Genomic DNA, 26,462 nt, shown 5'->3' on the forward strand with positions numbered 1-26,462 from the left:
GGGGCGGGATATGACCAGTGTGAGAAGGAGTGTGGGTTGGAGAGGGTGCCAAGGGCCAGGCAGAGAGGCCTGGAGGGCTGCATTCAGACCCCAGAGTCTGAGGCTCTCCAGACCTGTCACAGACCTACCAGCCTCTTACCTCACCCATCCTCTGGCTTTTCGGAAACCTTTGCAATACACTGATCCCACCTGAGTCAGTGAAGAAGTTCAGTCAGATGCTCACACATTGTTAATTTATTCTTAAGTGAGAGTGCTTAAGCAAGCAGCCTAAACCCTAAAGTTCCCATCATAATCTCATTAAGCACATCTTAAAGGGGGAGGGGGGATCCTAGAGGGTTCCCAGACCATCTGCAAGACACAACCTCAAATGTCATTTCCCCACCACCACCACATTTAAGGCCCAGAGATCCTGCCCCGGGTCTGTTTATCACAGTACTAGGCCCCATCCGCACTATACATTTAAAGCAGTATCAAAGCACTTTAAACAGCCATGCCTTCCCCCAAAGAATCATGGGAAGTGTACTTTGTTCAAGTGGCTGAAAGGTGTTAGGAAACCCCTATTCTTTTTTTAAAAAAAATTAAGTTTTTACATCAAGTTTAAGGTATATAAAACAAACAGAACAATAACAACAGCAAACAAGTGTGGGACAATCAAATTTAAAAGTCTGGGTGCTGTAGCTAATGGAGGGGAATAGGGGTCTTCCACCAACCACAAACTGCACTTCCCAGGATTCCTTAGGAGAAGACATGGCTGCCTAAAGTGTTTTGATACTGCTTTATGGTGCAGATGAGGCCCTGGTGGAAACAGCAAGCATCAAAGCACTTGTTCATGGGTTACCCTTCCAAATTTCTCTTGGACCCCATGTAGGTAAGCAGTCCATGGACACGCCCCCTCGAGAGAACAGGTGGGACCACTTATCCTATGTTAGACCTGGAGCCTGTTACTCTACGGCTGGCTTAATCAAATGGCCATTGAAGGTGATGTAGATGTCCGACTCCTCGCTGTAGATGCCATTCTCCCTCTCCCGCTTGAACATCCGCACCCAGACCTCGTCCCCTTCGTGGAGGTCGAGCATGAGGCTCTGGCTCTGCATAATGCTCCGCTCGCTGGGCTGCGAGTAGAGAATGGCCACCTCGTTGTCGTTCTTCATGATGTGGAGATAGGTTTCCTTGTAGTTCCAGGTGTGGACATTGAGGTTGAAAAAGTAGATCCCCGGCACATAGCAGAAGAACTTCCCCGTGAACATGTTGAAATGTTTGTAGAGGTTGACGAACTCGGTGTCGAAAGTGACGTGCTGGTAGTAGTCAGAACTGTGGAGGGGTTTCCGCCGGCCCACAGAAAAGGCCACGTAATGTTGCTTGCAGGAGTTTCCTGGTAGCCCAATGTGGCCTTTTTGCCCTTTCTGGCCGCTATGACCGCGAAGGCCTCGTTCACCCGCTTTGCCTTCCAGGCCAGAAATTCCTCGCTCTCCCATTTCACCCTTTTCACCTGAGGGCACAAGGAGAAGGCAGGTTGTGAAAGTGCTTATCTGCCATGTAGTTGTGGGCTGGAGGGTAGGGGTATCTGGCCAGGACAAAAGTTCAGGATTGCATTCCTGAATTGCAGGGTGTTGGACTAAATGACCATTTGCGTCCCTTCCAACTCTATGATTCTATAGAGGCCAGGCAAGAACATAAGAAGGGCCTGCTGGATCAGGCCAATGGCCCATCTAGTCCAATTTCCTGTTCTCAGAGTGGCCAGTTTCCCTGTGGGAAACGCACAAGCAGAGCCTGACCACAAGATCAGTTTCCCCTCCTGCACTTCTCAGCTACTAGTATTCAGAAGTGTTGCAGGCTTAGCCAAAGGAGACAGAGTATAGCCATCATGGATAGGAGTCATTGACCTCCATGAATTTGTCTAATCCTTTCTTAAAGCCATCCCAGATGGTGGCCACCACTGCCTCCTGCAGGAGTGAGTTCCATAGTTTAACTATGTCCTGAGTGAAGAAGTACTTTCTGAATCTTTTAATATCCAGGAGCCAGTCTTCAAAGCTAGAGTTCAGTTTGGGGACATGTGAAGTAAGGGGCGATGCCAATAAGGAATGGATTTTGAACAAGCGGCATTAAACATATCTCTAGTTTATATGAAGGACCACCTTTACCTGTATATGTGCCCTCATGCTGATATTTGCTTCTGGGGTCCTTCTGGGTGCCCACTGCTGAGATGGGTCAAGTTGGCATGCACACACAGTAGATCTCTGCCGGCCTCTTGGATGAGCTCTGCATATATCCCTCTTCAATGCTATCTTTTACTGAGATTGGAATCAGCCTGGGTGCTACAGAAAAGCTCCTTAAAATATTCTGGATCCTTGCCAGCGTTACTACTATATCTTGATAATTTCCCTTGCTAATTTCTTGGCTGTGTATCACTTTGTGAGGGGAAAGCCCTAAAAAGCAATTTAAGGGAAAACACTTTTAGGTGAATAAACGTTCAGCTGGGAGATGGAATTAAGGGATAAAGGTAAAGGTAACTAGGTCGTGAGGACGGCCCCTAGAGTCCTGGTCCATCCATCACCAGATTAGTCAGCATCGAATTGTTTGCAGCTGGGTGTGTGAATTTGTTCCACTGGAAAAATAGTACATTTGAAATGATATTGAGTGTTATTCCATTCCAACTGGTCATTATAGGAACTCTGTAGCTAAGAAACAGTGCCTGGGTTTGCTTTCTCCCCCTCCTCCCTCCAAAGCCTTTTTCCTTTTGTGCTGTGTCTTTTCAGTTATAAGACGGAGGACAGGAACCGTCTTATCATTGACATTCATAAGCCTTTGGTGGGGAGATGGGGGTGTTGAAAAGCAGGATTTATTTATTTTTTTAAAGCATGTTGCAAATCAATAAATAATCAATATCTATGGTTTCTGAATGCCATCCACACACGCTAGCTTCATCGCTGGACGCTGCAGACATTGAGTGATAAATGTGCCCACTTGAAGCGACTCTTGCAGGGAAGAAGGACTAACCTTGGACGGCTGCTTACCTTTCAAGATTGTGATGTTGATGGTGGGCTGGATCCTGGGCATGGCATAGACGGAGTCGCTGGTCATCCGAGTGTAGCGGGAAGCGGTGATGGAGCTGGGCTGCTCAGCCGGCCCACAGCATCGCACACATGATGAAACCTTCCGGGCCTCTCTCTTTGGGAAGGCTTTTTCACCCAGTAGTCTTGTGGCATGCAGAGAAGAAGCCAAGAGCAGGAGAAGGGGCACCCTCATCTTGGACTAGCCAAATGAGAAGGAAGAAGTGTTTTCCAGGGAGATGGAAGGGACTCGGGGCCACCTAACTTACCCTTGCATTGCAGGTGTCTTGCTGAATCAGGGACCACAACAACAACAACAACAATAACAACAACAACTGGTAGTGGTGGTTTTTTTCTGGCTGTCTTCTGAATTTATGCCTAATTTTAATTATTTTTATGTTCTTTGGCAGCCTTTTTATATCTCCATTGTCTGCTGCTTAAAAAACCATGGGGTTCTTTTGGTTGCCCTTTTCTGAACCTTTTCCAACTCAACAAAAACTCTTGCTTTAACTTTGTGGCTTTTTTTCTATTAAAAAAATGTTTAGGGGTACTCTCATTTTGACTCAAGAAAATCACCATTTTATAGTTCAAATTGGGGGGAAATAAACACAGTAAATGGACAAAAGTACAAAGATTCACAAAGTGTTTAGGGTTATGTGTACCCCTGCATCCCCTCAGAAAACCCCCCCCACTGCTTTAACTTATTTTCTTCCACAAGACGCCTGATCCTTTTTCAGCTCAGGACTTTTTTGGGGGGGGGGAATGGTTTTCTGACACCTTTGCTTCGCATGCAGCTGAAGAAGATCGGTAGGAAAAGAGAAAATGCATCCAATCTATTATTAACTATTTTGCCAGAGAAACATCCACCCCACAGTCTCATTTATCTGCTGCAGCTACCTGTACTGTATATAAAATGATGGATGAGTGCAGCTGGCCTGCGGTGTCTGAAGATGGCAAAAACCGATCAAAGCCCTATTTGCTCACCATGACAGGTGCTTCAAGGATGCGGGGTAGTAAAAAGAGTGATGGGTGAAAGGAACCATCCTGGGGTCTGAGACACATATTTTGGCTTATTAAGTTGTTGTGGAAAATAAAGGCACCTTCTATTAGTCCCGAAGTCACTGTGTTTAGTTTCCCCCACTTGCTCCTTAACATCAAAGATTTGAAGGAGCACCTGCCTAGCAGTCATGGGGCATTAGCAGGAATACGCTAGAGACTTGTAGTCCAAGATTTGGCTTGTGAGTTCAAATCATTATGTGGAATTATGTGTAGAGGCTGGCCCATGAGGCCAAAGAGGGACGCTGCCCCACCAGTCTCAGCCTGCCCTCAACCAGTCCCCATCTGCCTGTTTTCTTACCCTTGGGGGGGGGGTCAAATGATGTTTGCTATTGCTTTGTTCCTTGAGAAGGCAGGCCTTGCATCTGCTGAGGATTAATTTTTGAACTTCTGGAGCTCAAGGACATCACACCATGCTCACACTGTACCAGAACAAACATTACTTAGTACGGATAACATCTCAGCTTACTGTGCTTCTCGGTGTCCCCGATATAGGGAGATACAGATCCTTCAGAGGTGAAGTGATCGTCATTTTTACTTGCCACGAACTCACCCAGTTTAAGCTCGTCGTTTTCCCCTGTGGCATTACTAACGATCCAAAAGCTTGGCTGTCCTTGTGGTTTTATGAGAGGGTGTCCTAGAGAAACTGAGAAAACATCATCAATTCATATTGGGAGCCTGTTAAGTCCCCCGTTCTAATCTCACCTCCAGTATGAAGCTCACTAAAGGTAAAGGACCCCCTGACCGTTAAGTCCAGTCGTGGACAACTCTGGGGTTGCAGCGCTCATCTCGCTTTACTGGCCGAGGGAGCCGGTGTACAGCTTCCGGGTCATGTGGCTAGCATGACTAAGCCGCTTCTGGTGAACCAGAGCAGCGCACAGAAATGCCGTTTACCTTCCCACCGGAGCAGTACCTATTTATCTACTTGCACTGGCATGCTTTCGAACTGCTAGGTTGGCAGGAGCTGGGACAGAGCAACGGGAGCTCACCCCTTCATGGGGATTCGAACCGTCAACCTTCTGATCGGCAAGCCCAAGAGGCTCAGTGGTTTAGACCACAGCGCCACCCACATCCCTAGGAAGCTCACTGGGTGAACCAGTCACCAGCATGGCACCAGTGGTCACAATCACACCCCGATTTCTTTTCCTGGCACCCATGTTTGAGCAAAACTCACACACTGACTTCCCGTTTGATCACAAAGTGTTGAGGGTGGCTACCTTTTTCTTTCTTGAAAAGTACATAGAGCTGAAGGAGGAAGTTGGGAGAGTAGCCCTCTTTCCCACTCCCATGTGATTTTCATGGCTCAGATAAATTATAGTGGAAGTTATAAGAGTTGTGTGGCCCCCATGGCACTTGCTCAAAAATCCGAAAGGTTGGTACCCCTTCCCCCCGCCATCTTAAAAAAATCACCCCTTTTTCAGACTCTGCTTCCCGATCTGAAATAAGGAAATAAGAATACTGCACACATGCCCCTATATTCACAGCTGAATATGGGGACATAATTGCAACTTCATACTTTTGGGTACTTTTTTGCTATGGCAGTCCAAGCAAGGCATTGTGGTTGATGTCTTGCTACCACTGGAAAGAGAAGCCCCAAATGTCCTCTTCTCTGTAGTATTTAGTAACAGAGTACATGACAGGACGTCTTTCCATTATGAGTTTTCTCACCTCAATCTCTTTTCTTTGGTCTGCTACTTTCAGGGGTGGGGAAACTCAGAGTGCAATGGCATCACATCCAAGAGCTCAGTGGTATTTTATTATTATTATTACTACTACTACTACTACTACTATTATTATTATTATTATTATTATTATTATTATTATTATTATTATTATTATATACTGCCCTTCATCCACAGAGCTCAGGGTGGTTCACAACAGAAAAATATACCGGTAATACAAAAGCACAACAACATACATGAAAAAACAAGAGCAAAAAACTCAAACCCATAATAGTATTGAGAAAGAGTGAGGGTCAGACTTTGTATAAGGCAGCTTCCTGTGGCAAAAACTGGGGCACCTTTAGGCCTGATCCAGCAAATGAATCTTAAAGTCTATCTCCCCTTGGCACAAGAAAGAGTCAAAGAAAGGCTTGGAGAGGGAGTTAAAGAACTAAGCTGATGGCCAGGGGCCGTTTCTGCCTTCCAAAAGGCAAGGCTGAGATTACATTTCTCTGGGAGTATTCAAAGCTGATCATGTTATTGAGAAGAAATCCTTTTCTTTGAAGTGGAGGAAAAGGGAACCAGACCAATTGCTGGCTCGAAGATTATGGGAGTTTTTTCATTGCAAAGTCAGGAAACACAGCGGGGGTTGTTCTAAAATCGATAGTGGTGTTAATTTGAAACTGGCAAGTACTTGTCTTTTGTCATGGTGACTTCTGTTCTTAGGAACAAAGTAATCCACTTTATGCCAAGTCAGGCCATTGGTCCAACTTGCTCAGGATTTCCTACACTGACCGGCAACAGCTCTCCAGGGTTTCTGGCAAGGGCATACGCTTCAACAGTCCCAATTTTCCCAGGAAAGCCCCAGAATGTCTAAAGCCATCATGGCTTCTGTTTTGACCCCAGGGGCGGCGCCCAATTTATCCCAGCCAGTGGACGGGGGCAGAAGTGGCATTGGGAAGGAGACATGAGGGCATGTTACCTTTCCAGGACCTTCTGAACTACAATGCCCATCGGCCACCCAGGTTACCTTGCTGTGGGGTGGGAGATCTGAAGGTTCTTCCTTAGGACTGATGAGGAGGAAGTGACATCACCACCACCCCTGCGGAGGAAACAGAGCTGTCTCCTTCACTCTGTCTTCCTCTTGGCTTCAGAGCTTTCCATGGACTGGGGTCACTTTCCTCTGTGCGTTTGGGCAGACAGCAGGGGCTGGCGTTGGTTCTCTAGCACCGTGTTGTTGGAGCCACAAAAAATGGTTGGAGATTTTGGCAACGAAGCTTAGACTTCAGAAAAGAGGTGCAGCTACAACAATGGTCAAAGTGTTTACAGTGTTTTCTGCTGCTTCTGGGAACATCCTGCTGATATAAGTCCCTCTACCACCAAATGTTTTTGAGACATTTTGATAGTGTTAGTAGCCAAAACAAGTGGTGGTTCAAGGATTTTTGGGAACTGGTGGCTACATCTGCCTATTTTTATTACACACACACACACACACACACACACACACACACACCATGCAACTACTAAGCTCACTTTTCACCTTCCCAACTGGATTTCTTCATGCTAAGCTAGGATCGTAATGAGGCAGTAGAAATCCTCCCAAAGGGGCTGTGTGACGACAGCCTTGCATTTTAGGTATATATTAGGTCCTGTGTGAGTGCCTGGAGGCGGTTGGAGGATGAATGGCGGTTAACGGATTGAGGTTGAATCATGACAAGACAGAAGTACTGTTAGTGGGGGACAGGAGGCGGACAGGCGTGGAGGACTCCCTGGTCCTGAATGGGGTAACTGTACCCCTGAAGGACCAGGTGCGCAGCCTGGGAGACATTTTGGACTCACAGCTGTCCATGGAGGTGCAGGTCAATTCTGTATCTAGGGCAGCTGTCTACCAGCTCCATCTGGTATGCAGGCTGAGACCCTACCTGCCTGCAGACTGTCTCACCGGAGTGGTGCACGCTCTAGTTATCTCTCGCTTGGACTACTGCAATGCACTCCACGTGGGGCTACCTTTGAAGGTGACCCAGAAACTGCAACTAATCCAGAATGCGGCAGCTAGACTGGTGACTGGGAGCGGCCACCAGGACCACATAACACCGGTCCTGAGAGATCTACACTGGTTCCCAGTACGTTTCCGAGCACAATTCAAAGTGTTGGTGTTGACCTTTAAAGCCTTAAATGGCCTTGGTCCTGTATACCTGAAGGAGCGTCTCCACCCCCACCGTTCAGCCCGGACACTGAGATCCAGCGCCAAGGGCCTTCTAGCGGTTCCCTCATTGCGAGAAGTGAGGTTACAGGGAACCAGACCGAGGGCCTTCTCGGTAGCAGCACCCATGGAATGCCCTTCCATCAGATGTCAAGGAAATAAGCAGTTATCCTAATTTTAAAAGACATCTGAAGGCAGCCCTATTTAGAGAAGCTTTTAATATTTAATGCTGTATTGTTTTAATATTCAATTGGGAGCTGCCCAGAGTGGCTGGGGAGACTCAGCCAGATGGGTGGGGTATAAATAAATATATTATTATTATTATTATTATTATTATTATTATTATTATTATTATATAGGAAGGCATAGGAAAAGAGGGTATAGAAATGGAAAAGGCACAGATTTCCTGCAGTATTGTGACACTCATTGTAATGTATAATTATCATTATTTGTTAGTCGCATTTTTGCACTCAGGTGTCTCAAAGTGATTTACACAATAAAAACAGAAACAGCAGTTCGATACATGCAATGAGGAGGAAAACAATAGAATGGGGAAAACCAGAGATCTGTTCAAGAAAATTGGAGATATGAAAGGAACATTTCGTACAAAGATTACCATAATCAAGGACAAAAGTGGTAAGGACCTAACAGAAGCAGAAGACATCAAGAAGAGGTGGCAAGAATACACAGAGGAATTATACCAGAAAGATATGGAGGTCTCGTACACCCCAGGTAGTGTGGTTGCTGACCTTGAGCCAGACATCTTGGAGAGTGAAGTCAAATGGGCCTTAGAAAGCACTGCTAATAACAAGGCCAGTGGAAGTGATGATATTCCAGCTGAACTATTTAAAATTTTAAAAGATGATGCTGTTAAGGTGCTACACCCAATATGCCAGCAAGTTTGGAAAACTCAGCAATGGCCAGAGGATTGGAGAAGATCAGTCTACATCCCAATTCCAAAGAAGGGCAGTGCCAAAGAATGCTCCAACTACTGCACAATTGCGCTCATTTCACACGCTAGCAAGGTTATGCTTAAAATTCTACAAGGCAGGCTTAGGCAGTATGTGGACCAAGAACTCCCAGAAGTGCAAGCTGGATTTCGAAAGGGCAGAGGAACCAGAGACCAAATAGCAAACATGCGCTGGATTATGGAGAAAGCTAGAGAGTTCCAGAAAAATGTCTACTTCTGCTTCATTGACTATGCAAAAGCCTTTGACTGTGTCGACCACAGCAAACTATGGCAAGTTCTTAAAGAAATGGGAGTGCCTGATCACCTCATCTGTCTCCTGAGAAATCTCTATGTGGGACAAGAAGCTACAGTTAGAACTGGATATGGAACAACTGATTGGTTCAAAATTGGGAAAGGAGTACGACAAGGTTGTATATTGTCTCCCTGCTTATTTAACTTATATGCAGAATTCATCATGCGAATTCTGGACTAGATGAATCCCAAGCCGGAATTAAGATTGCTGGAAGAAATATCAACAACCTCAGATATGCAGATGACACAACCTTGATGGCAGAAAGTGAGGAGGAATTAAAGAACCTTTTAATGAGGGTGAAAGAGGAGAGCGCAAAATATGGTCTGAAGCTCAACATCAAAAAAACCAAGATCATGGCCACTGGTCCCATCACCTCCTGGCAAATAGAAGGGGAAGAAATGGAGGCAGTGAGAGATTTTACTTTCTTGGGCTCCTTGATCACTGCAGATGGTGACAGCAGTCACGAAATTAAAAGACGCCTGCTTCTTGGGAGAAAAGCAATGACAAACATAGACAGCATCTTAAAAAGCAGAGACATCACCTTGCCGACAAAGGTCCGTATAGTTAAAGCTATGGTTTTCCCAGTAGTGATGTATGGAAGTGAGAGCTGGACCATAAAGAAGGCTGATCGACGAAGAATTTTGAATTATGGTGCTGGAGGAGACTCTTGAGAGTCCCATGGACTGCAAGAAGATCAAACCTATCCATTCTGAAGGAAATCAGCCCTGAGTGCTCCCTGGAAGGACAGATCGTGAAGTTGAGGCTCCAATACTTTGGCCACCTCATGAGAAGAGAAGAATCCTTGGAAAAGACCCTGATGTTGGAAAGATTGAGGGCACTAGGAGAAGGGGACGACAGAGGACAAGATGGTTGGACAGTGTTCTCGAAGCTACGAACATGAGTTTGACCAAACTGCGGGAGGCAGTGCAAGACAGGAGTGCCTGGCGTGCTATGGTCCATGGGGTCACGAAGAGTCGGACACAACTAAACGACTAAACAACAACAACAACATGCAATGAATAGCCAGATTTTGCCTGAGGGCCAAATTAAGATGTGACATTAAGCATGCAAAATACTAATAATACTAATAATTAATATTAATAATTAGTCATCAAAGTAGTAAGTATTATGATTATTTTCTTATTAATCTCCTTCCACAATTAATTCTTATTAATCTCCTTCTCAAGGTGATGTACAATAAAAAAGATAAAAAGAACACAAAAAACAAGAGAAATGTGTGTGTGTTGCCCTTATTTTCCTGCTATTTCTCCATGGGGCTCAAGGTGGAAGACATGATTTCTCCCCTCATCATCAGGCAAGGGATCCTGCACTGCCCGCAGTCATACCACAAGTAGGTATCTTCTCCTGGGGGAAAGCTTTGCCTGTTGAATTTCTGCCTGTCATGCAGCTGTTAATAGCACAGGAGCCCTACCAGAAGGCAGGGTGGCAACCCTAGTGGGCTACCTTGGGCTGTAACAGAGAGCTGAATCATAATCTCAACACATTAAGGTTTTTTTAAATTCCCGTTGAGTCAGAAGCAGAGCTCTTTCCATTACAGTTATGTTCCTGGCAAAGGGGAAACCTGGGTTTCATACCATTTCCAGCCAAAAGTATTGGCTAGCAATGATCCCTCACTTTTTGTTCTTTTACTAGTAGGGAAACGTGGATGCAAAGTCAGATTTGCTTTACTATTTCTTGAATGTATGCAAAGTTCCATATATTAGAGGAATGTGTGCATAAGAATGCATACATTAGTCAAAATAGCATATTGCTACAGAAGTTGGGTGCCGCCCCCATGCCGACTAGTAGTGAGATTCCAGGGGGTTCCAGGCGCTCACCCAGTGGAGGCTGTCATAGCTTTAAGAAACATGCTTTATTCGCCTATTTACACCTTCAGTCTGCATGGAGGGAGTCCAGATCTTACAGCATGGTCATTTCCAGCAGACCTTGTCCCCCAACAGCAGTGCCGCACCGGAGGCAAAGGCATCTCTCCCAGCCAGCCTTCAGCCTGCCTGCCCAAGATGGATCTCTGCCTGCTCTCTCTCTCTACTTCTATCCAAGCACCCCTTGTTCTAATCATGTCTCTCTTTTCCTGACACCTCAAACACACACCACATCACCATGGCAACGTTTGTCTGCCCAGGTCCAAGAATTCCTTTCCGGTGGGCCATCAACACCTTTTGTCATGTTAATGCCCCTCTATCCCAAGTGAGGCCCTGGCCTGGAAAGGAAGCTTAGCCTGTCTTTTCCCACTGGCTTCCAATCTTCCCTTCAATACTCCAAATAATCAAAATCCTATCATTTATTAATTTCTAGAGTTTAGGGGGGGGTGCCCCCCATCTATAACAATATTTTTTAAATGCATTGTGTTTGGACGAATGTCGTGCAAAAAATGTATATATTAGGCACAAGAAGATGCAAATATAGGCATATTAGGGGAATTATTCCCTACAATGCAGACAACGTTTAAGGAACACACACGCAAATGCAGAGAACTGAACTGGTAAATGGAGGTCGGAAAAAGGTTGGACAAAGAAGAAACTGAGAAACTAAAATTGACAGATTCCTCAACCTCTCCCCATTGGAAAGGACAAGGCAGTGGCGGAGCTTCATGCTTTGGCACCGGGGGGTGGAGAGCAGGCGGGGGCAGGGCTGGTGTGGGTCATGGCGTGCCACCCACCTGCAGGGGCATGGCGTGCCACCCACAGGGCTGTAGCGTGCTTCCTGGGGGCGTGGCACACCGGGATCGTGCTGCCGGGGTGGTGCACTCCCCCCGCATTCCTCTTCCTCCACCAGTGGGACAAGGTACTCTGCATGACTTCAGAGTGTTTTTCATGTTTGCGTCATGGTATTCCTTCTCTTGGCCCTACAGCATAAAGTAGGGTTGCCATACGTCCGGAATTTCCCAAACATATCTGGAATAATGCAGTCAACAGCAGTGTCCGGGCAGAAATTGGCAAAACGTCCAGGAAAATCCGCAAGGTGCCAGTTTTGCCAAATTTCCATTTGAAAAAAAAAAAATAGCTCAAAAACTTTTCCTTCTGGATTTTCACTGCTTGGAATAAGGCAACTCTATAGCAGAAAGCCATGCATCTAGGACACGAGGGGACAGGACATTATGACCCTTGGGTAAAAGAGCTTCCCCTCCTTCTACCAGAGCACTATACTACTCTGATATCTGCAACAATAGGCCATTGCTCCTGCCTTGGAGGGTGAGGGTGGCAGCTGTGGAATCCTTGCCAACAGCAGTTCAGAAGAATTCGGCAGAGAGCCTCCCCTCCCCTCCCTGTCCAGGGCTGCTCTTTTCGTGTGACTGCATTAGCATGGCATTGATCCTGAAAGTCGATATCACCACCCAGTGCAAGGGAGGCTTGCTGTGACGGGAGCCACAGACAGACGCAACAGGAACCCAGCACCAGTCTATGCAGCTTTGATGGAATGAGGCAGGAAACCAATTCTGTCAATGATTGCTCAGCTGATCCAGACAGGTTTTCTGCTGCACAGTAGCGGGAGGGGAAAACCTGCCAGACTCCCCCCTACCTATCTGGGATGCAACCTTCCCAAATCCTTCTTGATTCAATCTTGTCTTTGGCAAAGTGGCTGATGTAGTATATAGGGATCAACAAGAAGAGGCCCCAGGGTGGAATCTGCCTTCTTCCTTCCCCTTCCAACCCCAATTCATGTCAGGAGTAGGGATGGGGGAAGACATTCAGTACAGTTCACATTTAAAGGCAAGCCTACATAATTTGCACTCTCCCAAACTAAATGTGAGTTGAAACTCAGCCATCCTTCAGAATTCATACTTCTCTCAATTTTGCAGCGCCGTTCTTCAGCCAAGCAATGTGTGCAAAAATGCATATATTGGGGGAAATTGAAAAGAAAAATTGTGGTATCAGGGGATTTCATTCCATGTCTTGAAAACATGCTTGACCATTCCATATAGAAGGGAAAATATCATACCAATGTAATCTTCCATGAATAAATCACCTGGATTATATGCCCATTTTTGCACCTCTGTGCAGATCAATCCGGGAAAGACATCATCAATGCCACAATTACCCCACTGACAGGTCACAGGGATGAACAAATCTGTTCATTTCAGCTTCTCTTGGTTTCTCATTTTTCCAATCTTAAATTCAGTCATCGTCCCCCGCCCTTTCCACAGCAGTTTGAAAAAAATCTCATGAAAATTCATCAGCATTTGAGTGCATATTTCTCCTTAAAAATATACACTTTTTTCTATCCAGTTTTGACTAAGGCACACTTTGTTGCTGGCAACATCCCCTACTAAAATGCATTTTTGTATGTTATTTTCACCAATATATGCATTTTTATGCACACTTTCCTCTAATATATGTATGGCTGTACACATTGTTTGATTGGACCACTACATCACAAAATTTGGATAAAAGTGCATTTCAAAGGATTATATCTTGGTTCGCATATTGGTTCAAGAAGTATGAATTAGCTAGTTTCTCATTAAATTGGGAACAAAGTCAAATTTCTCCCCCGATCCTAGTAACAGATCAAATTTCTCCCCCGATCCTAGTAACAGATCAAATTTCTCCCCCAATCCGTAGTAACACTTCAAACTCAAAATCTTGAGCAACCAAACTGGTGACATTCTCGGTTTGCCACCCCTATGAATTCCTTGGCATAAGCTTTCATTCTGTTGCATATCACTAGTTCGGGTGTCACACAACTTACCTTTGTGACTCAAAAACTCCTTTCTCCTCAGCTTCCTAGCTGCCCTTTGCTCAGCCTGGAGATCTGAGTGCTCCCTTGTTCATTCAGGGATCAGACTTGTGGTTTCTCCCGCCGCCGTTAGAAGCTCCCTTCCTGGTATCCAAACGAAACACTGGGTAACAAGCCAACTTCTTATGAAACTCTGTGGCCTCAAATGGCCAGTGGCTCTCAGGAAGATTTTCTTGGAGTTGCTTGCGCACACATCCAAAATGATGTTGTGGGTTCAGCTTCTGCATCTTCAGGTTAAAAGAGGAGGCTGAAAACTTAACCAGACCAACGTCTTCTGCATCCAAATGGACAAAGGGGAGACATGTGGAATTCATTTTCCTTTGAGAACTAGCACCACTTAGAAGGCCACTTTCCCTCCCAAAAGAATTTATTAATGTGATCGACAGATGTTCTCAGCTTTGGCAAGGGAGTGAACTTTCCAACCATGCAACATGCTTTGGAGTCTTGGATCAGCACTGGGCTGAGAATATACATTCTACAGTGGTGCTTCGCAAGACGAATTTAATTCGTTCCGCGAGTCAATTCATTTTGCGAAAAATTCGTCTTGCGAATCGCGGTTTCCCATAGGAATGCATTGAAATTTCTTTTTTCGCCCATAGGAACGCATTGATTAAATTTCAATGCATTCCTATGGGAAACCGCGATTCGCAAGATGAATTTTTCGCAAAACGAATTTGTCTTGCGAGTCACCATCAGATTGCAAGACGCATTTGTCTTGTGAAAAATTCGTCTAGCACGGCATTCGTCTTGCGAGGTACCACTGTATGAACTTTAAGTGTAGGATTCAGGTCAGCTTTTGCCCCATGATGACATTGCTTGCTTTCTCTTACTCTTCCTTCAGAGCTCCTCCTGCAAACCATCTATCCCATGAAGCCTATAGCTTTACCTCTGTGCCTTACCCAGCATGCTTCTGAATGTCAGTTGCTGGAAACCACAGAAAGGGAGAGTGCTGTTGGACTCAGGTCTTGCTTGCAGATTTCCTAAGGCCTCTAATTGGCCAACAGGATACTGGACTAGATGGGCCATTGGACTTTTCTTATGCCCTTATGTTGTAGAACAGTGGTTCCCAACTGGTGGTCTGTGCACCCAGGTGGTCCACGTAACCCACCCAGGGGGTCTGCAGCACCATTCACATAACAAAAACTATCATAGGGATATTAAAATAGGGATATTAGTCCATGACTTCACCTTTTCAAGACTAGGGGCCCCACAGTACTTATGTAATTGGGAGCCACTGCTGTAGAGCATATGCTTTGAATGCAGAAGGTCCCATGCTCAATCCTTAACACTTCCAGTTTCCCTCCCCATGTATGATTCTTGGCAACTGATATTCAGAGACTTACTGCTTATGACCGTGGAGAAAGGGCATAGCCATCATGATTAGTAGCCATTAGTAGCCGCCTCCGCCATGAATTTGTCCAATTCTCTTTTGAAGCCATCCAAGTTGGTGGCAATCACTGCTTCCTGGGGGAGTGAGTTTAACTATGTTTAACTATGCACTGCATGAATAAGTCCTTTCTTTTGTCTGTCCCAAATCTTTCAGCATTCAGCTTCATTCGATGCCCATGAGTTCCATTGTTATGAAAGAATAACTTTCCTTTCTCCACTTATGTCGTGCATAATTTTTATACACTTTTATCATTTCCCGTCTAATTTGCCCTTTCTCAATAAAAAGAAACAGATTTATATCTTCACACAAAGACTAAGAATACATAACTGCATTTGCTGACATTTATAACTTCTGCATCTTCCTCTACTCTCCTTCCTCTGTTGTCCCCTCCCCTGGCAAAATTTTGTGTGAATTAATTTTTAAATGGGTAGTACAATTTATGATTTTGCACCCATCAGGCCAAAAATCAGCAAAGTCATAACAAAGTCATGTTTTGGTATGCCAGCTCGATTCAAAATGATGCCCAGCATCCAAATATCAATGAAGATGTCCATCCCCACCTTAGAAACCCTGGTACCAAACCTATGCCAGAACAGTCATGCCAAGATTGTGTTTCAGTCTGCCATCTTGACTCAAAATGGTGCCTGGCATCCAAATAGTGACAAAGTCCACTGTCCCCACCTCACAAACCCTCATGTAGTGTTTTGTGATATCTCCATAGGTGAAGATGCCAAAATCATGCCAAGGTCACATTTCAGTCTACCATCTTGATTCAAAATGGCGGTCGGCTTCCAAGCATCAACAGTCACTGCTCCCTCCAGCTTGGGAACCATCGTACTGAACTTGGCAATGACATCTAAAGAGGTGGCCAAACCTATGGAGAACAGATGGACAGACAGACCACTTTCCAACATACATAGCAGATGAAGAACATCCAGCTTTGTTTCATACAGAGTAGCTCAAAACCCAAAACAGAACTTGAAATGGGGAGAACACAGAGTGACTCACAGAAGCACAGTGAAAAGGGCAAATCTTGGGGTCTGGGTGAAACTGGATTCTAATAATGCCATATTTCAAACAGTGAAAATCCGGACAGAAAAGTTGTTGAGGTGTGTTTTTTTTGTTTTGTTTTGCAAAATTGCTAGTTTTGGGGAAAATTCAGCAAAAATGGCACTGCCAACATGGGTTGCCATATGTCTGGATTTTCTGGTACATTTTCCCGATTTCCGCCCAAACACTGCTACCAGCTGCAGTGTTCCAGATATGCCCGGGAAAATCTGGATGTATGGGAACCCTAGCCTAACTGCCAGAATATTCGGGTCTCACCTCCACCCTCTCGACTGTTCCCGTTCCTTTTCAACTTTGGAAGTCTAGTTCTGTTATCTGGAGCTTTTCATAGCACTTTTGAATAGAAATGGAAGGCAGGATTACACAGTATCATGGCTACAGTGACAATTTCAAGATGAGCACAATCAAGTTGAAATAGAGAGAGGCTATTTTGGGGGAGATCGTGGAGCTTTGCCATCTATTTTTTTATAGACCGGAAAACAGCACTCTCTGACAGGAGAGAAATTGAAGAGGATTTGCAACGTCCAGTTTCCAGCAGCAAGAGAACAACCGTAATTTGGTACATGCCTCCTCCATTCTTCTTCTGATTCATCTCCTCCTGCTGCAGCTACGATGAACAAGCAAATTGATCCATGCACATTGAGAAGTTTGCTGTGAACGTTGGAACAAAGAAATGCAGGCAGCAGAGCAATCCACAGGAAGTGATCTACAACACCATCTTGGTACAGGGCACTTTGCAAACAACAGGTTCCACAGGCAACCAGGAACATCAAGGGGATGGAGCAATTCCCCTATGAGAAAAGGCTGCACCCTTTGCGGCCTCTTCACTTAGAAAAAAGGTGAGTAGTAGCAGTCACTAGGCCCTTGACCACCTTTGAAAACCTTCTCCTGACAGCAGAGGTACACAGTAAAGGGATGGTACCCACAATATACAAAATACTGCTTCAAAATCCTACAAACGCCCTTGACGTGTTCAAAGATCAATGGGAGCACAACATAGGCTATGAAATTAACCCCACCTCACTCTGAAACTCACCTACAGGTAGCACTTAACACCACAGAAACATGCGCTGACACCCAGGAACCTCACCAAGATGTTGGAGAGGCTGCACCTCCAGAGGCACAGACCTCCACATGTGGTGGAAATGCCCTAAAATCCAACCCTTCTGGACAGCAGTCCTACAAGATATATGTAAAATAACTAAACAGGTATTAGAACTCACCCCAGAATTGACCCTACTGAACATCTTCCAAGATCATAATGACCACTCACATCAGTGGTAGGCAACCTAAGGCCCGGGGGCCAGATGCAGCCCAATCGCCATCTCAATCCAGCCCGCGGACGGTCCGGGAATCAGCATGTTTTTACATGAGTAGAATGTGTCCTTTTATTTAAAATGCATCTCTGGGTTATTTGTGGGGCCTGCCTGGTGTTTTTACATGAGTAGAATATGTGCTTTTATTTAAAATACATCTCTGGGTTATTTGTGGGGCATAGGGATTCATTCATTATTATTTTTTGAAAATATAGTCCAGCCCCCCACATGGTCTGATGGACGGTGGATCGGCCCATGACTGAAAAAGGTTGCTGACCCTTGACTCACATTATAGACAGTTTATAACCCACCTACTCCCAGCAGCCAGAAGTCATAGCCAGACACTGGAGAGACCTGTCAGGAGTAAACATGAACCAATGGTATCAAATTATAAATGGCCTTGCTAGAAAAGCTAACCAATAAACTGAAACTGATACGGGGACAAATAGAAGAGGGTGCCTATATGAGCCTAAAGCTGCAATAAATCTATCTACAGTGGAACCTCGGTTTATGAACACCTCGCTTTACGAATTTTCGGTTTACGAACGCCACAGACCCATCTGGAACGGATTAATTCACTTTCCATTACTTTCAATGGGAAAGTTCGCTTCAGTTTATGAACGCTTCAGTTTATGAACAGACTTCTGGAACCAATTACACCCATGCTTCGGGTTAAGTACACTTCAGGTTTACTCCGCCGACCCATCTGGAACGGATTGATCCACTTTCCATTACTTTCAATGGGAAAGTTCGCTTCAGTTTATGAACGCTTCAGTTTATGAACAGACTTCCAGAACCAATTACACCCATGCTTCGGGTTAAGTACACTTCAGGTTGAGTACTCCATGGACCGTCTGGAACAGATTAATCCACTTTCCATTATGAGAGAGGCAGAAAAACTTTTTCCCATCCACTTTCTGCTCCCCATGCATAGTTTTATAAACTCCTCTCACCTCCTTTTTCTCTAAACTAAAAAGTCTGAAATGCTGCAGCCTCTCTTCCTGGTGGAGTCACTGCAACATGGTGCTTTTCAGGTGTTTTGCAGTACAGCCTGGCTCAGCACAAGTCAGAAGGGATCAGGGGATAGTCAATTCAGTTCATATTTAAAGCCAAATCTATCAAATTTGCACTTTCTGAAACAATATGTAAGCTGACGTTATCCTTTGAAACTTTCCCTGATCCTAATTTTGCTATGCAGTTCACCAACCAAAAAAAAAAAAGTATATATTAAGGGAAATTGTGCATAAAAAGAATATATTGGTGAAAATGGCAGACAAGAATGCATTGTATTAGAGGAAATTGCAAAAATGTGTACGTGAATCAAAAGTGGATAGTTAAATGTGGTTACTAGGAGACATTCACACTACAATGCTAATGAATTTTTATAAGGATTTACACACACACACACACACACACACACACACACACACACACACACACACACATCCTGCAAATTGTTGCAAAAAGTGGAGAATGGAAGTTAAGATTGGGAAAATGAGAACCCGAGAGAACCAAAACTGACAGATCTTTCGATTCCTAGCAGTCAGTTTCCCATCTGAGCACTATTTAGACCAGCTTCCTTAACGCATTGCGCTCCACTTTGAACCACAGCTCTCACCATCCCCAGCCAGAACAGCCACGGCTAGTGGGAATTGCAGTCCTAAACATCTGGAGGACTGTGTTACAAAAGGCTGGTCTAGACAAAACTATTCATTTTTCTACCTTTTGAAACCTCTCCCTTTTACTTTAAAAATAATATTTTTTTAAAAAAAAAATCTCTTGGGAGGGGGGAGCCTGTTCTAGCCACTTTTGCCATCAAGCCTTCACCTTCCAAATTAAACAGCCATAGCAAAGCCCCAGGCGCCTCAGCGAGAAACCTGCACTCTTTAAATAATCGCAGCATTCAAGGAAGGGAAATGTTTTTGCCTGCCCGGTTGATTTACAAGGTTTGGCTTTCCCCCTTGTTGGAAGATTCTTGGAGGAGGGAGGCCTCAGCTGCAGTAGGGGCTGCAGTTCCACACACATGCTGTCTTTTTCAGTACACACACAGCAAATTACAAAAAACCACTTGTTTGCTTTTTTAAAAACAACCCAAAAGGTACACAGGATTGGAACATTTGCTTTGCCAGCCTAGCCATCTTCCTCTGGAGCCAGGAGGCAAAAGAGCCTCCAAATAGGAATAATAGACTCATCAAATTGTAGAGTTCAAAGAGACCCCGACGGTCATCTACTCCAATCCCCTGCAATGGAATCCCATTGCTGCAGGGATAGCCAGAGTGCTGCCCTCCAAATGCTGTTTGACTACAACTGCAGACAGCATGGCCAATGGTCAGGGATGATGGGAGATGTGGGTCGACAGCATCAGGATGGCACCCAAGCCCTATTACATAAACCTGTCTTTGCCAGCCTGGCACCCTCCAGCTATTTTGAATTGCCCCCAACCGCCGTTGGTCTGGGGCTTTGTCCTGCTTGTCAGGGGCTGGTGGGGATAGAGTCCAAGAACATCTGGAGGGCCACATCTTCCCCACCCCTGCCCTAACCAAGCATGTACACACAAGCACAAAGACAGGCATCACCCAAGAGCATTCAAAACGGCTTTCTTCAAGGGCACGATCATTGGAAGTTTCCAACTCTCTGCCAAGGCACCAGCCTTGTCTTCCAAAACAGCTGACTAAGCCATCGCTAGAGGATAAATTTAGACGCCAACCACAGGACCAGCTGAAATGTCTGCTCTGTGAGTTGTCAGCGCCTGATCAGAGCCACACCCTAGCAGAGTGAAGGAGCAGGAAATGGAAAAACTTTGGGCAAAGTCAGCAGAGGCTCCCTGTTGACCAGACACGGTTCCCTATTTCCTGTAGCTGCCTGTCTGCTAAATGCCTGTCTGCTCTTTAAGCCCTTGGGGGACCCCCTCATCCCTGTTAAAATTTGGTTATTGTGAGTTGCTACAATGATCAAGCTTCAGGGTTCGTCTCCCTTCCCAGGCTCTGAAGAGGGGAGTGGTTGTGGCTGATGTATTTTGTGGGCAACTCCATGCACATGGACCCTAAGACAGCATTTGGGAGTGTTTCATGTAGTATTCTCAATAATTCAATACAAAACCATGATGTTTTTCCAAGAAATCTTTACGCAGAGACCTCCAACGGTTTGAGGCAACAATGCTTCTGAATACTAGCTGATGGAAACCCAAAAGAATCGTGGAAATACAGAGTTGGAAGGGACCCATGAGAGTCTTCTAGTCCAGCCCCATCAAATGCAGAAATCTTTGAGCTCAAACTTTGTGATGTCGCCCAAAAAAGCTCAACAACGTTTCCGTCCAGATTTTCACTGTTTGAAAAATGGCAACCCTAGTTGATGATGGTAATTCAACAGCTCGTCATGACAGCTCCCTCTATCTATGCCAAAAGGCAATCAGCTTTATTGATCCATGATTGCACACACGCCAAGGAGCAATGTTTGATTAAAGCTCCCCCTGTTTTAAAGACTAACCAGCTATTTATGTGCCTGTGTACTGAGAACAGATCTGTGTGAAATGGTCTCTTGAAACACTCCAGCTAACTTACGGGGACAGTAATAAGAAACAGGGGAAGCTCCTTTATATTGAGTCAGAGCAATGGTCCATGTAGCTCAGTATTGGGTCCACTTACTGGCAGCAACTCTCCAAAATAACAAGTGCATAGCTGCCAAGTTTTCCCTTTTCTCGCGAGGAAGCCTATTCAGCATAATGGAAAATCCCTGAAAAAAAGGGATAACTTGGCAGCTATGCAAGTGTCTCCCAGCCATATCTTGAGATGCTGGGTTTGAACCCGAGACCTTTTGCAGGCAAAGCAGGGGCTCCAACACTGAGCTATGGAACACAAGAAGGAACATAAGAAGTCATACCATCTAGCTCAGTATTGACTACACTGACTGGCAGTGGCTCTCAGGGGTCCAGGCAGGAGGTTTCTCCCAGCCCTACCTAGAGATGTTGGGGATTGAACCTGGCACCTTCTGTAGGCAAAGCAAATGCTCAGCCACTGAGCTACCTTTGCAGCCTGAGGAAACAAAAAGCGCATTAGGTGGATTTTTGTGGGAGAATTCAGATGCAAGCAAGGTCCTTGGCAATGAGGACGGACTTTAAATTGGCATGTATTTTGAAAAGGTTATCTGTACCTATTAGGGCTTTGTCTGAATACTAAGTGCTAGCCACTATACCTGTTGCCTTTGCCCTGTTCCATTAAATTGAGCAGGATCAAAACATCTGTGCTCCTTGCTTTCCTTTTTTATTTTTTTATTTTTATTTTTTTGCATTAGAAGTCTCATTTTGGTTATTTGTACTGACCTTCTGCACACCTCTCTTGATGTGTTTGTTGTTGAGCAGCTGCTTGGTGATTCTCTAATCGCATCAAGAGCTCCTTGCCATGAAGCAGTCAAGAAGCAGAACAGTTGGGAAATGAGCAGCGCCAGGAGAGGGAGGCAATTAATAGATCAAACAACGGTTCACTTTTTCAGGTAATGCTTTCTCCCAAAAGGAGGGCTGGGCATCCGAACCAGAATGAAGCACACTGTGACTGGCAGATGCTTTGCCTGCATGTGCCTGTGGCTCTCAGACAAATCCATTTGCCATGTTCAAGCAGAAAACATGAGCCCTGTTTATTGGTAGCAGAGGGAGGGCATCAAGGGCCACATTCCCTTCCAGGGGCCACATGACAGTGTTGGGTGGGACCAGAGGCAAAAGTGAGCAGAGCAACAAATGCAATTTTCACCCCTGTCAAGTAGACTGGTTTCTGCACACACTAAGACATCTCTTCGCCTTGCAGGCAAGCAAGAGGCATCATCAGAGTTTAAACACAAATTGCAGCCAAGGGAAAATGCTCAGGGTGTGAAACATAGCCAGTGAGGAGCGTGGCCTGAGAAGAGTTCTGAGAGCTAAATATCCAGAGGGTCACAGCCCCCACTGCTAATCTATAAGAGGAACACGAGAAAGGGGTTTCCTGTTCCACTTTTGAATGTGAAGCTCATTAAAAGGAATGATGTGCAGGCAGTGCAAGGAGCAACACTGAAATGGAGGGGAAGGAAGAAGAAGAAGAGTTTGGATTTGATATCTTGCTTTATCACTACCCGAAGCAGTCTCAAAGCAGCTAACATTCTCCTTTCCCTTCCTCCCCCCACAACAAACACTCTGTGAGGGAGTGGGGCTGAGAGACTTCAAAGAAGTGTGACTAGCCCAAGGTCACCCAGCAGCTGCAGGTGGAGGAGCGGAGACGCGAACCCAGTTCCCCAGATTACAAGTCTACCGCTCTTAACCACTACACCACCCTGGCTCTCAGTGACACCCCTTGGAGTGCTTGTAAGTAAGAAGGCAGGCAGGCAGGGGGCAGACTGAGGTTGGTGGGGCAGCACCCCATTATCCCTACTAGACCAGCCTCTACTGCCATTTCCAAGCAGCCGGTTGTTCTGGCAACACAAACAATAAACACAAGTTATCCAGAAGAGAGAGTTCATCTCTCCAGCCCACAATATTGAATGAGTCACTGCTGGCTGGTAATTAATTACATACTTGACAAGGCAACCTCTTGACTGACAAAAATCACAGCACCCTCTAGAAGGGAGCCCCTGCTATGCACAGCTTGCTGTTTTCCCCTGTCTGCATGGCGGCATAGGAAAGGATGCTCTTTCTCTGTGGCACCATCAACAGCAAATCATTCCTGCGTGCGCACACACACACACACACAACTGCTGCCCTGGCTCACTCTGCCCGCCAACCCCCTTTCCCAACCCCCTTTCCTCTACACCTGATCAACCCCTCCTCACTTCATTGTTGCGTCCATGTTTGATGGAAGAGGGAGACTGCTCTCTGAAGCAGCTCCCCACTTCATTAAACAGCTCACCTGGGCCACCTGCCACACATACTACTTGCCAGCCTTCGTGTCATCAGCCAGGCAGCTGGTGTGGTCAACAGCCAGCCACGTGAATGGCAGCATGATGATAGCGATAGATAGATAGATGATAGATAGATAGATAGATAGATAGATAGATAGATAGATAGATAGATGATAGATAGATGATAGATAGATAGATAGATAGATAGATAGATAGATAGATAGATAGATGATAGATAGATGATAGATAGATAGATAGATAGATAGATAGATAGATAGATAGATAGATAGATAGATAGATGCACCCCTGCCTGCTCGTGTCGCTCACCAACCCACCCACCTTCACCTCCCACCTAGAGCTCCCCCCTTCCCACCCCATGCAACTTGCTTTTCACCTTTCCCAACCCCATTTCTGAGCCACTTCTCTCTTCTCTTCTGCAGCCCTGCTTTGCACCACACCGTTTCCACATTCACACCTGTGTCCATGTCTACTAGCTCCTTTTGTGCCCACAAACAATCCCCCATGATAACCTACTGCGTCTTCCTCCTCCCATGCATTGCAATGACTAAGCATCCTTTTCACTTTTTGCCCAGCTAAGAAGCCGCCATCCCTTCCTCTTCCTCAGACCGTTTCATGCCTCTGCTTTCATCTTCAGCCCCATTCCCATGCCTCCTGCTCCCTCTTTTGCAACCCCCTTTGCACCCCCATTTTCATATTCACTCCCCTTTTCTCCCTGCCCTCCTCCTTACTTTTCCTCAACTCTCTCTTGCACCCAGATCACACCCCATTCCCAGGCCTCCTCCTCTTTCCTGCAAGCCCCTTCGCGTGCACATACCCCACGAGGATATCCATTACTGTATCTTTAAGGTGAATGGACGTTTAAGAGCAAGCCTGTCCGTAAGCTTGCTCATTTAGAGAAGGTTAAGTCCATTTGATGGATAGTGTACATATTATCACTACTGAATTACTTGGATCTGGAACTTCAGGTTGAAGACAGCACACGGTACCAGCAGTGAAATGCATGATTATGGGAAGGTATTATGGAATAGTTGAAACTAACACAACAGAGCTTTTCCCAGCTCTTTTCTTGCTGTTTTAGACCATGACGTCCCCTGCTCAGTGACTCCTCCTACTCACACCTGTGCCATTCCTTAAATCACACTTTTTATCTCTATTTCCTTTATCTAAACCTCTGCTATTTTTCTAAAAACACCAATAAAAAACCTTCCTCCTCTCTTTTGCTCCACTGCCTTGCCCCGACATCATGACAATCCAGGATTGTGATGAGACCCTACGAATCTTCCAATGGGGGCTGTGCAATGATAACCTTACATTTCTAAATATATAGGAAGATAGCTGTGGGATTAATAGAACATAGTCCCAGTTTGTCGTCTTGTATGTAACACCCTGCAAATGTGGACCCAAACCAGCCTTACTTAAACCTGCGCCCAAACCCCTTCCTCCAACAAGATCCCTCTCCTTTCATCAGTTCATAAGCCAAGATGGGCACCCATTATATCAAATTGCAACAAAAAGGTGGGGTAGAGAAGCTAGCAGCCTAAGCGACAAAGAAAATATATGCCATTATGTGCACGGAAATAGCTCTTTGGCTCACCCTCATCATGGCTTAGTGGCTGCAATTCATCTCTAGAGCACTTTCCCTGTGTTATCCTATGCAAAAACAGCTGCATTTCTGACCTCTGTGGATGAGAGCTCATTACATCTTGTTTTGACAGGAGGCAGGAGCCACTTCAGTCTCCTGTAAAGAACATCCATGGATCAAAATAAGTGAATGTGTATAGTAGCTATTAATATATTTCTACGGCATTTGTTAGTGCAAAGATGGGGAATCTCAGACTTTGGGGGCCAAATGCGGCCCTTGGGGATCTCTTGATCTAGCCCTTGAGACTTTCTGTGGATCATGTCTCTCTGCAGGTCCTGTGGTGCACCCTCCTCAAGTATTTTTGTCAGGCTTGAATATGTCATTGAACTGCATCCTCTGTATGTTTCCATGTGTTACAGCTGTCCTACACCCCACACACACACCCAAAGCCAGGACCTGACAATGTGCTAGAAGAAATTGCAATGTGTTTCCTACATCTGTCTCAGCCATTGCCAACCTGGTGCCCTCCAGATGTTTTGGATTACAACACCCATCAGCCACAGCCAGTGCAGATCAAAGTTGTATCCCTAAAGATCTGAAGGGCATCGTTGGGTGTAGCTAAACTACAGTTTATTCTGATCCTAATTTGTTTGATGCTCTCTCTCTCTCTCTCTCTCACACACACACACACACACACACACACACAGAGAGAGAGAGAGAGAGAGAGAGAGAGAGACTGATTTAAGGGGGAAATACTTTGAAATAAAATTGTTATTAGAACCCAATGCGAGTCTCCGTTTCCCTAAACTATTTAATCTTTCGGAATGAAATAAATGGAGCACTCTGTTTCTGCAACAGGATTATGATCACAGAAGTCAGCAGATATGCATTGAAAAATGAGCTAATAAGTTCTATGACGTCTGCTCCCCGTTCCTTTCAGATTCCCATTTCTTGACTGCTGCCAGAAGCGGCTGGGCCAGGCAGAAGAGGAGAGAAGCCCAATAAAGAAAATTCTGTGGGAAGAACATATTCTGTCTTCTGGTCTTTAACCGGAAAGAGCTTCATCTGTGCATTTAGATCCAGGGAGGATGTTGTACCATTAATGAACACAGCAAGGGAGGGGAGCCTTCTGCAATTCTCCCAAGCAAAAAAGAAGAGGACTCAGTGATACACACCACACATCGAAAGCACATTCGAGGCACACGGTAGTATACCCCTCACAGAGCTGCACCCTTAACA

General features: G+C 45.4%; 1 protein-coding gene across 1 annotated transcript; it reads right to left on the bottom strand.

Annotated features, from left to right (window-relative positions):
• Nucleotides 1-214: 214 nt before the first annotated feature.
• Nucleotides 215-14,224, bottom strand: C1QTNF8 (C1q and TNF related 8). Its single transcript, XM_035131423.3, has 4 exons — nt 13,940-14,224; nt 4,660-4,752; nt 3,015-3,252; nt 215-1,489 (listed from the first exon to the last, which is right to left on the bottom strand). The coding sequence occupies exons 2-4, from the start codon at nt 4,690-4,692 to the stop codon at nt 942-944; spliced, it is 819 nt and encodes a 272-aa protein (XP_034987314.1). The 5' UTR covers nt 4,693-4,752; nt 13,940-14,224; the 3' UTR covers nt 215-941.
• Nucleotides 14,225-26,462: the final 12,238 nt, after the last annotated feature.

This window comes from Zootoca vivipara, chromosome 13 (assembly GCF_965207765.1).
Source record: "Zootoca vivipara chromosome 13, rZooViv2.hap1.1, whole genome shotgun sequence".
NCBI classification, from domain to species: domain Eukaryota; kingdom Metazoa; phylum Chordata; class Lepidosauria; order Squamata; family Lacertidae; genus Zootoca; species Zootoca vivipara.

Bases quoted from the DNA above. Each gene is read 5' to 3' on its own strand.
- C1QTNF8 (XM_035131423.3), bottom strand. From the start codon at position 4,692: ATGCCACAGGGGAAAACGACGAGCTTAAACTGG. The intron at 3,253-4,659 runs GTGAGTTCGTGG...TCATTTGGCTAG, and splicing joins AAACGACGAGCTTAAACTGG to TCCAAGATGAGGGTGCCCCT. The intron at 1,490-3,014 runs GTAAGCAGCCGT...TTGTGCCCTCAG, and splicing joins CAACATCACAATCTTGAAAG to GTGAAAAGGGTGAAATGGGA.